This window comes from Gopherus flavomarginatus, chromosome 7 (assembly GCF_025201925.1).
Source record: "Gopherus flavomarginatus isolate rGopFla2 chromosome 7, rGopFla2.mat.asm, whole genome shotgun sequence".
Classification (NCBI taxonomy): Eukaryota; Metazoa; Chordata; order Testudines; family Testudinidae; genus Gopherus; species Gopherus flavomarginatus.
The window spans coordinates 23,269,533-23,287,139 of NC_066623.1; the positions used below are offsets into that span (position 1 = coordinate 23,269,533).

The 17,607-nt window shown below is 41.2% G+C and overlaps 1 protein-coding gene across 1 annotated transcript in view; it reads left to right on the forward strand.

The window, feature by feature from the left end:
- Positions 1–17,607, forward strand: part of TTC1 (tetratricopeptide repeat domain 1) — a 45,779-nt gene that overhangs the window by 14,829 nt on the left and 13,343 nt on the right. The window contains exons 5-6 of the mRNA XM_050962811.1: positions 4,471–4,507; positions 6,643–6,791. Of these exons, the coding sequence (XP_050818768.1) occupies positions 4,471–4,507; positions 6,643–6,791 (186 nt within the window). The remainder of the gene's footprint in view (positions 1–4,470; positions 4,508–6,642; positions 6,792–17,607) is intronic.

Sequence of the window (17,607 nt, forward strand, 5' to 3'; positions counted from 1 at the left end):
AAAGTTGTGGTGGGGTATGATGGTCTTCATCACAATAAATGTGCCACCAAAATTGCTGCAGAACTGTGATGAAAAAGAGGTTAATGGAGATGAGTGAGGAGCCAGCCAGGACAACTTCTTAGTACCTTATCTGGATCCCATTTAGGCCTCAGAATTATGCCATTGACCTCAGTGGGAACTGGAGCTGAATGTAACAGTGAGCATTCAGCAGTACTTCCCTGCTTCACAGGGAAGTTGTGGATCTAAATTAATTGTCTAAGGCACTCGAATACCATGTGTCAAGCTTATACAATTTTCAACGCTGTTTTTATACAGGCCACATGTATGTCGATAAATAACCTCTGCCTACTTAAGAGGCAGAATCAAGAATTTAGGAGTAAGAAGCAATTTCTCCTTCTGTTGCTTTTAAATCTATTCTGAATAGACACACATTTTTCTCCCTCCTTCCTCTCCACCCCTTCATCAGTTATTTACAATACCTGAAGAAAACTTGCATGACTATCCAACGTGCAGGGATAGAAAACATTGTGACAGTCTCTAATACGTATTAGCGTACTCTGTCATATAGTTGATATTAAGTGCCGGAAAGTCAACTGAGCATTTTTGCTCAAGTAGAACTACCTAGACTTCTTCTATACTACCAGACTATTAGAGCAGAGAATAAAATGAGATTCTCTCTAGCAGCTGCTGCAATAGCATTCATGTTGGAGAAGCTATCTGAGCATATTTATAAACAGCAAAATATCCTCACAATCCAGATGTTAAAAATCTATGTCACTGGAGAACTAATCCAGTAATTGCCAAAGTGTACAATGGGAATAAATGAGTTGGAGATAAACCAATTAGTATGTCTCCTTATTAGGGTTGCCAACTTTCTAATGGCACCAAACACCCCTGCCCCACCCCTTCTCTGAGGCCTCGTCCCTGCTCGCTCCATTCCCCCCTTCTGTCGCTCACTTTTCCCCCAATCTCACCCACTTTAACTGGGCTGGGGCAGAGAGTTGGGGTGCGGAAGGGGGGGTGAAGGCGCTAGGGTAAGGCTGGGGATGAGAGGGTTGAGGTGCAGGAGGGGGCCCTGGGCTGGGGTAGGGGGTTGGGGTGCAGGGTCCCTGCAGCCCCTAGGCACATGGGTGGCCAGGGAGCCTCCACATGCCGCCCTCACGCCCGCAGACGCTACCCCCACAGCTCCATAAGTCGCAGTTCCCAGCCAATGGGCCCTGTGGAGCCAGCACTTGAGGCGACGGCAGCGCCTAGAGCCTCCCTGGCCGCCCATGCGCCTAGGGACCTCAGGGACTTGGCAGCTGCTTCCTGGAGCCATGCAGAGCTAGGACAGGCAGGGAGCCTGCCTTAGCCCTGGGCTTCTGCTGACTGGACTTTTAACAGTATGGTTGGCAGTGCTGCCCGGTGCCGCCAGGGTCCCTTTTCACCTGGGCATTCCGGTTGAAAACCAGATGCCTGGCAACTCTACTTCTAATAGAATAATGTTTTTTGGTTAGGCTAACACCATGTCCTTGTTTTAATGGGCTTCCACAATAACTTGTCAGTCTTTTTAATTTATGCCTGCTACAGATATGTTTACTCAGCACTACAATAGCTATTTTAATCAGACATTTCTTGAAAGACCAGCTGGCGCCTTATGGAAAAAACACTGGTTAGAAGCAGTCCTTCTCCTGCATTGTATATCTCTTTCTCAGACTTTGTTCTCTGTTACTCCAATTGTTTTGGATGAAAACAAAATGTTTATTTCTTAGACCTTTTATCTGCCTTCATTCCAATACAGCCAGAAACCCTCTCATCTTCCATTGCAGGTTAAGACAGAGCACATGTGCACTAAAATCAGGGGTGAAAGTAACTTAAAGGACTTACCGGAACTCCAGAGTCCTGCGGAGGGGGAGGGGCCTCAACCGGAAGAGGTGGGGGCTTTAAATCCTGGGACTTTTAAATCAGGATTTAAAGGGCTCAGGGATTCGGCTGAAGCTAGGAGCCAGGCCCTTTAAATTAACCCCGGAGCTACCAGCTGCAGAGGCTGCTGGGAACCCTGGGGTTTGGGCAGGGGTGAAAGTAATTTACATTTCTTACCCATATGGTCCAATTGCAAGTAACCCACCCACCTCTCCTACGTACTTCATGGATCCCTCCCATTGCATGACATAGATACTTCCAGTACTGTCTGTAATAAAACTTTACTATTGGAATAAGCCTGAAAAAGTGAAAACTCATTCACATTTTTCTCTGTCTTCCCTCCTCCTCCTCCAGCCAGGCTGCCGATGCTAGGCTCTGTGCTTTCTCCCTGCCTGGCACTCAGCAGCTGTTGCAGAGGCTTCCCTTTAGCTTTGCAGCAGGGAGACTGCCTCCTGCATAAGAACAGTTTAAACTCCGTTGTTCCCTGATGGTTCAGCCCCCACGGTTAAGAGAGGTTTCTGGCATCTTTGTTAATTTCACTTCCAGTTGTTGGGGGGGAGAGGGGGAAGCTGTGTGTGACCATGGCAGAGGCAGTTCTTTTCTGCTCCCTGGATGAGGGGATCTCCAATACTACTAAAATACAGTAGTAGGGGCCGGTTGCTGAGGTCAGGGCAGTCGGCAGCAGGCTGCAGCTGCATTGTTTGTGACACACACATTCATACATACACATCCATACTGTATGTGTGTGTATGAATGTGTCACAAACAATGCAGCTGCAGCATGCCACCGACCAGCAGCGACCCCAGCAACCGGCCCCTGTGGGCTGCTGCCTGCAGAGAGCCAGCAGGTGCTGCTGGGCTGGGTCTGCCAAGGAGTAAGTAACCAAGGCTAAAACCACAGCCAGGGAGGGAGCCAGGGGTGTAGGGGGAGGAGGAGAGGAAGGGAAATGCAGGGGTTAATGAAGGACAACTGGAATAGCCTTCATGAAATATACAAGATATTTAAAGAAAGTTTTATCAATTTCAGCCTCTGCAGGCAGGGCAAAACAAAGAGATCTGAGATTGCACCCGCTGTCCTAAGGACATTTCGGGTGTTTAAATCAATATAGAAAGAGGGTGGATTGGAATGAAAACTACTATTTCTTTCAAAGGAGGCACAATAATTTTGCTGAATATTCAGTTTTCCCCTCCAATCCCTTTGTGGTTTTGTCTATGGGGGCTTTCTTTCCCTTTAAATTTTTAGTTGCTTTAGCAAAATTGCTTTGCCCGAAATAAACCCTAATCATCATGACACATCTTTCCATCATGTTCTCCATGTTTTTTTGTGTTTTAAACAGTAACATTTCAAAGAGGATCTGCAAGCAGATTGGACATCACAACAATGATCCTCTGCTAGGGAGGGAATGGGATAGATTTGAACTTGAAAATAGTTCCTGATTTTGACTGTGTTTAGGAGGTCCCCTCATCCAGGGGGCAGAAAAAAACTGCCCCTGCCATGGTCACACACACCCAACAACAACTGGGAGTGAAATTAACAAGGATGCCAGAAACAGCTCCTAACTCTAGGCACTGAACTGCACAGGGAACAGCTGAGTTTTAAACTGTTCTTCTGCAGGCAGAAATAGCAGGCATCTCAGCCAGTCTACTGCAAGCTAGAGCCTAGAGGAAAACCCCTGCTGGGGGGAATGGGGAGGAGTTCAGAGCTTTGTCTGCAGCCTGGCTGGAGGAGGAGGGAGGAGACAAGAAACCAATGTGACAGTGAGTTTTCCCCTTCCACCTGCTTTTATTAGCTCAGGATTTAAGCTGTGCAGCCAAATGCTTGTATTGGTTGTGTATATTAGTAGGAGAGATCTCTTCATCCCTGAGGGCAGACAGGGACTGCCCCTGCCATGGTCAAACACACCATGCCCTCGACCCCCTTCCCCCAGCTACTGTGAGTGAACTTAACAAGAAGGCCAAAAACCTAGCCCTGGGGGCTGAACCACCAGGGAACAGCTGAGTTTAAACTATTCTTATGCAGGGAGCAGGCTTCTCTTTCCCTCCCTCAGTCAGTCTCCTTTTCTTACCGTTTACCTCTGACTAAAAACTAGTCCCTTCCACTGCAAGGTTTCTCCTGCATTGCTCTTTGTTAAAGACTGCAATCTGTTGTCAGGTGGATCAGCACACATGGACAGGGACTGAGTTGTGAGTATGGAGGAAGTTTTGGCCTATGGCTTCAGCACTAACCCCTCAAGCAACTGGACCAGATCCCAGTAGGTGGAGAGAAGTGCGGTAGACACTTCAGCGGAGTAGACGCTTGCATGAGTGACTCAGCCTTTTGCACACTGCCTTGTGTGAGCTGCTGATTGCAAATTAGATGTGTGTAGTCACATGACTCTGACACCAGCTGTTGTCATGGAAAGCTGGCCTCTTTCTGGCTTAGACATCTCTAGCATATTGCTAATGTAAGTTAAGGCTTTTAATAGGTCTCTGCAAATGTATTAGTTCCCAACTGGCACTTATAAGTATGTATTCAGTTATATCACTAGAAATGGGGTAAACAAACCTAACATTATTGATTTGGTTTTAGGACAAGACAGAAGCTGCGCTAAGTGACTGCAGCAAAGGTATGATCCTTTTTCCTGATTCTGAATGTGCTGCTGTTGCGCAATGTCATTGGTGCAGAAATCATGCCACTCAGTAGGGCTGCAATTTTTGGAAAGGCAAATTTATTTTCATTTTTATTTTTTTAGAACTCAAAGGGAAGTCATGGTTATAAGGGCACATATCTTGGATTAACTTTATAAAATGGCTGTCAGGCTTTTACTACCTGAAATATCTTATTTCTCCATTGCAAATAAGAATGGTGTTTGCAGTGTGATAGTAGCAAAATCTTTTACAGAAGCTGCCCTTTCTCCTGCACCTACTCTTGTAAACCCAACCCCAGCTCTCTAAATCTTAAGAGTTTTAACCTTGAGTGCAAGAAATTATGTGGTTCCTTGGAATGAAAGGCACTAAATCCCTTTGTCTGAGTCTTTTACGTTATTGCTGACCTCATGCTCTCTGATTCCCGTGCTGCCTAGTTTTTATCTCTGCGACTCTTGATGAAATCTGTTCAACTATGTACTGTTGCATCCACCAACTCACCCACATGAAAATCCCCAGATGTCTGGTCTTGGATGTCTGTTATACTCTTTGTCCCAGCTGTTATACTCTTTTTATAACAGCTGGACAAAAGTCCAGCCTACCAAATGGAGAACTAATTCAGTGGCTGAGTGCCATCACTGCTTATACAGTAAGCGTTTTTTGTAAGTGTTACTAGTATTCTTGCCTTTTTGAAAGTAGCAACATTTAACTGGCTTGTACCACTTTGCTTTCTTCTTCCTGTTTTTTGAAAATGCTTCTGCTAATTTTGTGCTAGCTGAAAGGAAATCAATCAGCTGTGCAGCGCTAGAAGATTTAAACTTTACCATCATTTGACAGTCTCTAAGGGCTTGGCTCACAAGCTGCAATGCAACACTTAGAGCACAGGAATGCAATTTACACCGACCTGCATCTTGCTGACTGCAGCATTGTCCTTGTCCCTCTAAAAAGAATAAACATGCTATGTTTGGCTAGAATATTTTGGGCTGCATTGCTTGCATTAAGAATTTTTTTAGTTTTTTGGGGGGTGGGTTGTGTGGTGGGTTTTTTGTTTTTTTTTTTTTTTAAAAGGTGCTTTTTCCTGTATTGAAAACTGAGTGGAGAAATGTCTTGAGAGCTTGTTTATTAGCAGGTTACTGTTGTACAGAAGCAAACTGTTTAGCATTCTGTTCCAGCTGCACCAGTAATCATGGTTGTGTCTGTCAAGAGAATAGGGAAATGAAAAAGCATACATTGAACCAACATGCTTCTTTCAGAGTGGTAGCTGTGTTAGTCTGTATCAGCAAAAACAACAAGGAGTCCTTGGGCACCTTAGAAACTAACAAATTGATTTGGGCCTAAGCTTTTGTGGGCTAGAACCCACTTCATAAGCTTTTGTGAGCTAGAATATCTAATGCCCAAGTAAATTTGTTAGTCTCTAAGGTGCCACAAGTGCTTTTTTCGTAATTTCTGGAAACAGTCTAACCATTCATATATGGGTACTGAACCAGATTTAATCTGTTATCAGTGTAGATTCAGAAGCACTTCTGTGGAGTTACTTTTGACTTACACCCTTAGATGAAGATAAATTCAATCTCTGCATCTGTCTGTCTAAAAGTGATATCCCTTTATTTTCTAGATCCTGTATTTGTACTATATTGGCTTTATGGCACTCTGCAAATTATATCTGAAGTGTCCAGAATAATTACTATGTGTAATATAAATAATACCTCAAGTCCTGGTCCCTTCTTCTGACTACTTCTGCTATGTGCAGTTAGAAAAGTTCCAGGATGCATGGAGCACAGCAGTGAGGCAAAGCATCATGGGATACCTGCCCAGAATTCTACACACTTACTTTGGATAAAGTTCATGAGGCCGTGTAGACACATTTAGTCTGTACTGAATCTGAAAACAGTTCGCCATATGTATGCAGTTATTGCATGCTATCCAGTACCAGTTAGTGTGCAAAAACTCTTGAATTAAACCACTTCCTCCATTAAGATATATCTTATATTAAACCGGTACGATGCTTGATTTTAATAAATAAATTAACTACAAGATATATGTATTCACTTAACCATTGATTTGAGGGGGTGTAGAAACATTCCATAAAAACATACCACTTTGTTTAATTTTCCAGCAATCGAACTAGATCCTAACTATATCAGGGCTTTGCTGAGGAGAGCAGAACTATATGAAAAAACAGAAAAACTAGACGAAGCTCTGGAGGATTATAAAACAGTCCTAGAAAAAGATCCATCGGTACATCACGCGAGAGAAGCCTGCATGGTAAGCATTTACACCATACTTAGGACTGACCATAAAATTTACATACGCAATGCATTGATACTGCTTATTCAAGCGGCTTCACTCATTGAGCCCACCTTAACTCTCACTAGTGATGCAAGCAGGCTTAAATATCAGATCATGTTATTCACGATAACCAGATATATATCCTTGTTCGCTCAGGGATCTCAACTGTTCAGTTGCCGAATGTTGGTATTAATAGTAAAGTTGCAACTAAATTTTGTCTTTGTGTCTCTGAAAATTGATTGAGTTGCTCTCATCCTGCCTTCTCACACCCTTCCTTCCCTTCTCCCATGACATTATATTAAACAAAAAAAAAAGTAATACAGAATTGTAACAATTTTATATCTATATAGTATGGAACTGTTTAACCTTTATAAATGGGTGAAAGTAAACATGGGTGTTCCTGCCTGCAGGTGCTTGGCCTATAATAATCACGTGTAAGTATGCTTTACTTGTTAAACAGCCACCCCACCCAGTTTATCACTCATACACTATAGTCCTTTATTATCTTTGTTCTGTTTGTTTGATGTTTATTCTTTCCCTGAAATGAGCAATAATTTATAATGTTCCTGTGAGGAACCATGGCAGAATAACATTGAGACTTATGTTAATTGTCAGAAATGAAGCTGAAAGTGAATGTTCATACATGCTTCTACAATCAGATTCCCGTCAACATATGCTCTGTAGAATATAATATTCAGATAAATAGCTAAAAAATCTTGATTCAAATTCTGACTTGTTGTTACACCTATATATGTGCCAAGCAAGTGTTCAGGGGTGGAGCATGTGTAGTATGCACCATGCACTTGAGCCCCTGGCCCTGGAATGGAAATCGCATCCCACAACACCTCTGCACTCTTGCAGAAGTAATGTGCAAAGGCATCTGGGATGGGACAAATTGGTAGATCAGAAAAAAGGCGCACAATAGCACTGCTTTTGCTAGTTCTTCAGTGGGCTGGAATTTATGAAAAGCACTATACTGTAAGACCTAGGTAGCATTATACTGTAAGACATCAGTATTATAATGCAATCATTCTTCTGAATAGTGACTCTGGACAAACATCTCTACAACACACTTTTCTTTTTTCTGAAGGAGCTGGACGTAAATAACTGAAATTCAAATAATTTCACTTTTGTCTTGATCATGTAATTTTTGAGGACACTAGAAAGTGGGCTTGTAGCTAAACTGATAACTCTGAGGCAGACCTAAAAGATCGTTCAAAATCTTGAGTGGTTTGTTTCTGAAAACTTTTGAGTTATTTTTGCTAGTAGCAGTTTAAGCTTGCTATTTACATCCAAGGATATATCCTCTCATTTTAGTGGAGTGTAATCTTGTGGTCATAAACAGAAGCACCTCCTGATCTAGCTGCTTTCTTCATTAGTGAGCAAAATGAGGTGTGCAGCTTAATACTAAATCCCATGTCCTCTTCAGTTAATGTTACAAATAGCTGTGGGATTTAAGGTACCTTGTAAGAATCTTTTGTCATATCCAAATATGTAAATAAGTACTCAGAATGTATTTTTGGTTTTTGGACAGTATGGCTTGGAAGAATAAAGGTAAACCCTTAAAACTCCCTGGAACCCAAATCTGGCCTGTATACAGTCCCTAGTCGATGGCGATTTAGTCACTGCCGTGGACTGTTGATTCCAGGTTTTAAGCAGCTATTTGTGTGAAATGCCAGCGGAATTGCTTTTCTGATGGTATTTGGCACTTTAATTCTTAGTCTGAAAAGTGGTGGTGGATTTGATAGATTAGAAAGAGTCCCTACAATGTCCAAGGAGGCAGGAAGGGATAGGTACTCTGACTGCTCCTCTCAGAGACTGCTTGTATTTTCCGCTGTGTAACATTCCCCAGAGCAGTCCAGACCAGTGAGGGGCTGTCACCCCTGCCGTGCAACGTTGGGGGGCCTTGCAATGCTTTGCTATTGTAGCTTCCAACTTGGGTTGCTCACAAACAGCCTGCCAGCATGCAGGTCACACCCAGTATGTCTGTGTACAGTTCCAGTCCTGGTCCAGCAGTTATGACCGCAGCAGCCTGTCAGCACAGCCTGCTGCTTCCACCAGCCTTGGTTATTGCTTGCAGGGTGACCCCAAAACGTTCCTAATCCTGAATATTTTCCACAAAAATGAGTGTTTTTGCACTGTCCAGCCCTCTCCTTGGCAGTCCAGATATTAGGTCTGTTGCCCTTGTAAAGGGATCAAGATACAATAGTTTGCCACTTTGAATGGAGTTACCCACACAGTTCACCACACTAGATTAGTTTTGATTAAAGAATAAAACAAATTTAACTACAAGGAGAGGTTTTAAGCAAGTACAAGTACTGAGGCATTGAAGCTGCAAGAGAAATGCAGATAAAATGCTTTCTAAACTTAACAAACTAGACTTGGTTCAAAGTGGAGCTCTGACCTCAAGTTTCCAGTAGCATTGCTGGCCAAGTTTCAGGTGAGGATCTGCTCCCAAGATCTAATGGCCTTTGTCCTTTTGTCCTCTGAGGTGAAAGAGATGGAGAGAGAACTTGGGGTGTTTTTACCCCCTCACTTTTCTAGGCCAGTCTCACTTTGAGATGCATTTTCCTGAAGGTTACCACTCAAAGCAAAGTGTATTAAAACAGTAAAGAAGACAACATGATGACTGGTAGTGAACAAAGTTCCATGATGTTTCTTATTACCAGTTTGCTGGAATACGGCTTATCTTTATCTCCTGCCTTCCCCCATCGCTGTCTGAGGATTCTGTTTACAACTTGTGTTTACCTCAATTTACATATACATTCCTTTTGAGACCTGCGTAAGCAGTTCTGCCTAATTGAGGCTATGTGAGTTTGAACATGTGCCACCAGCATCATTCAGGGAGAATTCATAACTTTACAGGTAATTTATACATTCCACCATTATATTATTAACCATTATTGTGAGGTATCAAATAATACCTTACAAGGCATATTTTGTACAAAGATTATAATAATAGTGTGTAGGGTGTGACTACAGGGGTGCATTCCATCGCACACTGGCTCTTCAGGTGAAAGTTAGTTCATGCTTCTGTCAAGGCTATGTGAAGGGACAGTAGAGCCCTTAAGGGAGCATGCTGCCAGGGGAAGGTAGCTCTCAAAAACCGCTCAGAGATGATTGCCCTCTACGCAATTGGGGCTGTTTTTGTTTTTGAATTCTGGGTTCTGGAGGCTCTTTGCTCATACTCAGAAGCAGCTGTCCATTTCTAAGAGGAGCACTGGGTGGTATTTTTAAAAGTACCTCTTCATCATTGCATAATTTTTTTCATTGCAGCATGTTATCTAGCCCTTGAGGTTGTGGTTTATGGGTTTAGGTTTTTGTGTAAGTGGGAATGCTGATTCATTTATATCGCTTCTGAGTTCTAGTATTGGTTTTGATCTGCTTATAAAATGATACGCACGTTCCTGTGACTGTTATGAACAGCATGGGTGTATGGGTTGAAACTACGTTTGATTACTGATTTAAGGAGAATGGACAAAATGCCTAAAATTGAACATCTAAAGCCCTATTTAGGTACCTAAATTTAAGTAACCATATTTTAAGTTGAGATGATCAGCTATAGCTTCAATTAATTGCAGTGGAAGCTGGCTGCAAGTGCTCTACCCCACTAAAAATTCAGCTACTTCAATACTTCAAATAAAACTGTGGTTAATATGGATGTAAACCAAAAAGAGCACCCAGTCTCTAGTCTGGCCTGAGGTATTTTCCATGGGCATTATCCATGTTCTCTTCAATATGCTTTTCTCTTATATAATACTTTTTTTTTAATGTTGGTTATTTGCACTTCTCAAACGTTCCTTCTTTTCCTCTTGCTGGATGTACTTGATTCTATTTCATATGCATTGTTTACTGAAGTTACCTTTTGATATGTTGTGGAGAATGTGGGACATTTCTGTAGTTTTATTAAAAAGTATGTGACTCAGTTTCCCCATACATATTGCTTGTTGTGAAGAGTAAAAGTGATTTGGGTGTGTCACATAGACAGACATATCGGGATTGGTATGAATGGACTATCAAGAACAGCTTCATTCACATGCTGGCAATCTTGGAGATACAGTGGAAGACCAACAACTGGACCATTAACTTTAATGACTACCAGCCAAGTGGACTGTCTGACAACAACCACGTCCCACCTGCAGCACAGAGCAGGGGAGAGGAAGGAGAGTACGTGTGAAAATAACATGACTGGAATCTACGACACAAGACTGAGGTGTTACGAGACATGGAAGAGAATAATGTTCCAGTGTGGTAGAACATAGGTTTTCAGTCCAGGATTGGTTCGGGAAGGCTAGGGACATTTTGCAGCAACCATGTAATTTGCTTTGCAGGCCTGGACAAAGCGGCACCCACCTAACTAAACAAGGGAAAGCTGGCAAGTTACGTGAGACACACGTTCTGGCTTTGATTTACCATTTGAATCCAATGGCCCTATTCCAGTTAACTATTAATGTTTGCTTTGAAAAGGTTGTCCTGTGTCACAGCAAACATCTGCTGATTGCATTAGCTCTCAAAAGGATAAATCTCCAGTAGGGGCCCAAGCTCAAGCTTATTGGGATCTACTGAAGAAGCCAGTGTGAGGGAAGAAAAGCATGCTGAAGCTGGGGACCCAGTCTTAGAGTACTGAAGTGGTAGGGCTCCCTAGGTAGCAAAGTGGAGGCGCTGAGTTAGGTCAAGACTTAAGAACTTAATTTTAGGGTCAGAGGTTTAAACTTTTGTTATTTATTTAAAAAAAAATGCACTTAACATTAATATTGGGGCTCAATCACACCTTCTCAGGGAAAAAGAAGAGTGTGAACTGAATCTTTTTTTGAGACTTTCAGTAATGACTGGCTTGAACTCCCTGCACCTACCCCAAATTTTGAACATGTAGATCTAGCAGTGAATTCAAAATGCTAACTCCCTGTTTATGGAGAAGATCACTTCATGTGAATTGGTGTAGCGCCATTGAAGCCCCTTTGTGTCCATCTTTAGTTCTTAAAATTGGGCAGTTTGATGTAGTGGATAAGACACTGGACTGGGAATGAGGAGACCTGAATTCTAGTGCCAGCCTTGTCACTGACCTGCCGTATTACCTCTCTGTGCCTGTTTCCTCTCCTACCCGTTTTGTGTCAATTACAGACTTCTTGGGGCATGTGTGTTTGTACGCATGTCTTTGTGTATTTGTCCAGCACTATTAATAACTTTAAGCTCCAAATTTGAACATTTTGATCATATAATTGAATGGCCTTACATTTTAAAACCTGCTGGTGGTTTAAAAACTGCTTAAACTTAGACTTCTGTATAGTTTGTAAAAACACTTTGGGCATCAATTTAAGTAATTTTAATGTTCTAAAACTTATAATAAATTTATTTTCCTTTTTTAAAAACATATTATGCTGGTACAGGAGTAGCACTGGAAACCAGAGAGAATCTTGGCCTGAAACCAGAACTGAAACTACATTTTCTGGACTGGATCATTAAGTAGGACTCTCTTCTGCCACTGATGTGTATATATAACTCCCATTAATGCTAATGTAAGTTGCATATGTCTAGATGAGGGCAGAATACCCTCCTAAGCACACAGCTCTTGGCAACAGCCTAATGAATCGACAAGCTTGTCACACATCATTATTTTCATATGTAACAGATGTGCTGGGGTTATTATGTTCTAGAAATACATGCTTAAATATGTTAATATTATCCTTGTTTATCATTTCATCTTCGCTGAAGCCATGACTTCTTAATCTAATAATTCAGTTAAAAATTCTGGTGACCTTCATCAAGAAAGCAGTGGCTCTCTTACTTTCTGTAGCTTCTAGCATATCCTGTATTTTAGCACCATATTCCTTAACCTCATTGTGTGTTCCTATAATAGACTCTCTTCTTTTCATCCCTTTTTCATTCTTGCTGTTGTTCTTTTTAACAGGGTCTTTCCTAGATATGTTCAGCCCTTCACTCTTCTTGCAATATATGGTATATTGGGGTATTTTACTTCTCTAAAGTGTCTGCATTTCACTAATTTAATGTCTGGTACATACTGCAGTTCTGGTTTCCTGGCTTATTATAAAACATCTGTGCAAAAACTTAATATGCTATAGCAACGTTTCTTAAACTCTGACATAGTGAACCATAGCTCTATAGAATGTTTCATGGATGCTTCTTCCATTCAAGACTCTGTAGACTACTTCCCCTTCAAAACTGTATAACCTCTCTGTGTGATACCTACTGCAGTAGGTATATATGGGAAAGTAATATTAAGAAAGCAGATAAGGTGCATCTAAATGCCTCTTAATGACAGAATCATAGAAATGTAGGGGTGGAAGAGACCTCAAGAAGTCATCAAGCCGAGTCCCCTGTGATGAGGCAGGACCAAGTAAACCTAAACCATCCCTGACAGGTGTTTGTCCAGCCTATCCATAAAAACTTCTAATTATGGTGATTTCACACAGTCTCTTGGCAGCTGCTTCCAGAGCTTAACTACACTTATTAGGAAAAACTTTCTAACATAAATCTTTCTTGCTGCAGATTTAAGCCCATTACTACTTGTCCAACGTTCAGTGGACATGGAGAACTGATCGCAGTCCTGGTCATAACAGACCTTAACCTGTTTGAGTCTGGGACCTAATAAGTCTCAGTCATCTTTTCTCCATACTAAACATGCCGAGCTTCATTAACTTTTCCTCGTGGGTTAGCTTCCCTAAACCTTTCATTGTTTTTGTTGCTCTTCTTGGGACTGTCTCCAATTTGTCCACATCTTTCCTAAAGTAAGTTCCCCAGAATTGGATACAGTACTCTAGGTGAGGCCTGACCAGTGCCAAGGAGAGCAGGACAGTTACCTCCTGTGTTTTACAGGGCCCACTCCTGTTAAATAAACTCCAGAATTATATTAGCCTTTTACAACTGCTTCACATTGCTGACTCGTATTCAATTTGTAATCCTCTATAAACCCCAGATCCTCTTCGGCAGTATTACTAACTACAAAATGGGGAATAACTGGCTAGGTGTGTATTTGGTTTTTCATTTGTCTATATTGACTTTCATGTTTATTTCATACCAATTCTCCACCTTGTCAAGGTTGTTTTGAATTCTAATCCATTCCTCCATAGTGCCTGCAACCTCTCCTGTCTTGGTTTTCATCTGGAAACGTTATTAGCACTCTCTCCACTCCATTATCCAAGTCATTAATGGCCTGGACCCAGGACTAATCATTATGGGACACCAGTAGACACACCCACACAGTTTGACAGCAAACCATTGATAAACTACTCTCAGTACAGTCTTTCAAGAAATTGTGAACCCACATTGATAGTAATTTTATCTAGGCTGCCTTTCCCTAGTTTGCTTATGTTTGTGTCATGTGGGACTGTCAAAAGCCATCCTAATGAATCAAGATGCAGTATCTCAGCTGAAAACAGAGAAGAGCCATATAACCAGCCAGGTAACAATAGACCAGCACACACGTTCCACAGACCAGCGTTGGTGAGCCACTGACCATCATTAATGCTCAATTTAACAGTATGTTACCAAAAAAAGAGAGAGCTTTTTGTCTGGTTGAAAATTCTTATTTAAATAGTCATAGGTCTTGCCTACACTAGAAAGGGTTTGCTGGTTTAGTAGCTAGTGGTGATGCAGTTTATACTAGCAAAAGAATTCTTTTGCTGGTATCGCTTAAACCAGTTCCCTGAATAAAATAAGCTATGCTGCCAAAAAGGACTGCCTCTTGTTGATATAGCTGCATCTACATTGGGGCTTTTGCTGGAATAGCTATGTCAGTTAGGGGGGGTGACTTGAGGAAAAAATAAAACTCCTAACCACCATAACTATGCCAGCAAAACTTTTAAGTGTAAACTAGGCCACAGAAATTGGTTCTCATTACTAATGTACTGCCTGCAAAACCAATCTAATGTGAGGTTTCAGAATCACAAAAGATCGTTTCCAGTGAAAATGTACCTAATTCTGATAGAGCCTGACAGCATGAGACACTCAACACCTTGTATCAGTCAGGCAGGGACACATGAGATACAACCTTGTACTGGTCAGGGATGGGCACAGTGCTCTCTTTGATGTGTAGCTTTCAAAAGGTCTTTAAATGCTAGATAATTAGCCTTTATTTTTTGTAGGAAGTAAAGAGAAGTTAAGTAATGCCTACATACCCTGTTCTGTCACCTATCTTACTTTAGTCCAATTTGCAGTACACCCCCTGTAAGATACTGAGGGCTTGTCTACACACCACTGCAGTGGCACACTTTAATGTTAACATGAGATCTTTCACTAACACTGCTACTCACTTCAGCAGAAATAACTGCAGGCAAGTCTCATCTTACACAAGGGTTCCGTTCCCCGGTTAGCATGTAAAGCAAAAACCGCGTATAGTGAAACACTCATTGAGTTGAACGGCGGGCAGAATCGCTCATACTACAGATGCAGTTTTTATATTGTTTTTCTTTCTTTTTTTTTTTCCTGTTTTTGCCGACCGCACAAAGCTGAATTTGTGCATGTTAAATGCGCCTAAGATGTGATTTGCCTGGTAGTTCAGTGGGGATCAATATCAGTGAGGCGAGGGAGGAGGGTTTAGGTTTTTGCATTCCTCTGTGGGAGCCACTCCCTAAAGGATATCTGTTGAAAAGCCTTTCTGGCTATTTTTTTTGGTGCATTATCCTGCACAACTGTCTGATCTAGCTGTAAATGAGCAATGGGGCTTCTAAAAAATGAGTCTATCACATACCCTAACAGACCTCTCTCTGCTGCAGTTTTTCTGATTTTTTTTTTTTTTAAGCCTGTTTTTTCTCATTAGTATTGAAGCTCTGGCATAGCAAGACACTCTTCCATGTGCGCAGTAATGGTGGAAACTCAAAGGGGCATCTTGGTCCCCCACATACCTGCCAAGCCTCTAATACAATAAAGGCAGCTAGAGTTTGCAAGGACATTCTTTTAAAAGCAAAACAAACAAAAAGAGAACAAACAACCCAATACTATTTGTAATCTCGTGTCTTTACCAGCCTGTAATGGTCTGCAAAGAAATCTTAAAAAGCGCCTCTCTCTCTACAGGCGCTTCTTTCTTTGTTATAAATAAATATTTATTTAGATAGAATATATGGAGTTATAAAAAGAATGTCAGGTTAGCAAACCTACATATAATGGCTCAGAAAGGCTTTAAATTACAGAATGTAACAAAGGAAGCAAACTTCAGTTCTAGTTCTTGATCCAACTTCAGAAGCAAACTGTTACAAGAAAAGAATAATTTAAAATCCAGCATTTTGAAACTGTAACCCTATTTTCAGAGTTTTTTATGGTTGTGGCGTATAGAAATAATCCAGACCAACAAAACACATAATTCTCCAACAGTTCAAATATGCTGTGCCAGGTTGTAACTGGAGGGGTCTGGATCTTTTAAAACATGTTCTGATAATTTTATAATAGCATATAAATAGCAACTTTTGTTACTGTAGATGATTCTGCAGCCACAGAGATGAGTGCACAAGAACATTATGTCATATGGATTCTTAATAAACTAAGTCAATGTCAAAGCTAGTATTAGGGATCTGCTATGCTTACCTAGGTGAGAGATTTGCTAATGACATATTACAGCTATGCATGAAACCCACTACCTAGAGTTAGGGGAATCTGGAACACTCTGTACCCTCCCTCCCTCCTACCTGGTATCTCCGCCCTTTGCTGAAACTGAGATTCCACTACCTCTGAATATGCCATTCACTCACTCCCAACTCCTGCTTATACTTGCAGGGAAGGGGCTGTTTTCACTTATCTCCCCTGAAAAGTGAATTCTGTGTATAAAGGTGATCTCTAGAGCTCCAGGAGCAGGTGTGAACTGAATTCCTCCCATGTTATCATAAGCAGTGATTGTTATTTATGCATCTGTGGAGGCTACTGCTGGAGCTCTTCTATCTCTGCTCCTTCACAGGTCTGTCTCCAGCAAGAAGAGCTGCTAGCATTAAGAGCTGTGATTGTAGTTCTTCAGTGCATAGAATTACTCCCTCAAATGTTCAGTTATAAGCTGATGAGCCCAACAAAAAATAAATAAATAAATAAATAAATAAATAAATAAATAAATATATATATAATTAATTTATATTTTAAAAAAAAGCCTTGGAATATATGTGTGATATACAATGAATGGATGTGTTCCATACTACATTGTTATAACAAAATTAAAATGCATCTAATAGTGGTGGTTCTATGAATCAATGTACATTAGACTGTTCCTTGTTTTCTTTACCAAAGTGGTGAATTGAATCCCTTAATTCTGTCTTGGTGAAGTACTGCATACACTTACAGTGCAACAAACTTCCCATTAATATTTTCATGGTATTCATCCAGCAAGAGCTCATTGCAGAATACGCTATAAGGGTGTGAGCTGACTTGATCGCTTAGCAACTGTTTTAGGCATAATTTTAAGAAATCAGTAACTTCTAGAAATGTAAGACTGTGTGTAAAATTGTCTAATACACGTGTTTTAGAATAAACTTGCAAGCTTTTTATTGTTGAGGATTGCACCAGTGGCAAGAAGAGTGTGTAACTAGGACCCAGATCCTGCACAGTGGGGCTTCACGTGGGTGTTGGAGTTCCCCTCCACCATGGAGGAACTTGCAGCATAGTGTCCTTGATCTCTAACATTCTGTCATCTCTCAGATTTGGTTGTGTCATGTCTTGCATAACAAGGTGCTTCTTCATTAAAACAAGAGATCCTGAGGTGTATAAATAGCAAATTTAAAGAACATTGGCAGAAGCAGCATCTGAAATTTTCTGATGTTTCATAAAATGGAAGTTCTCTACAATCTCATGCAAATAT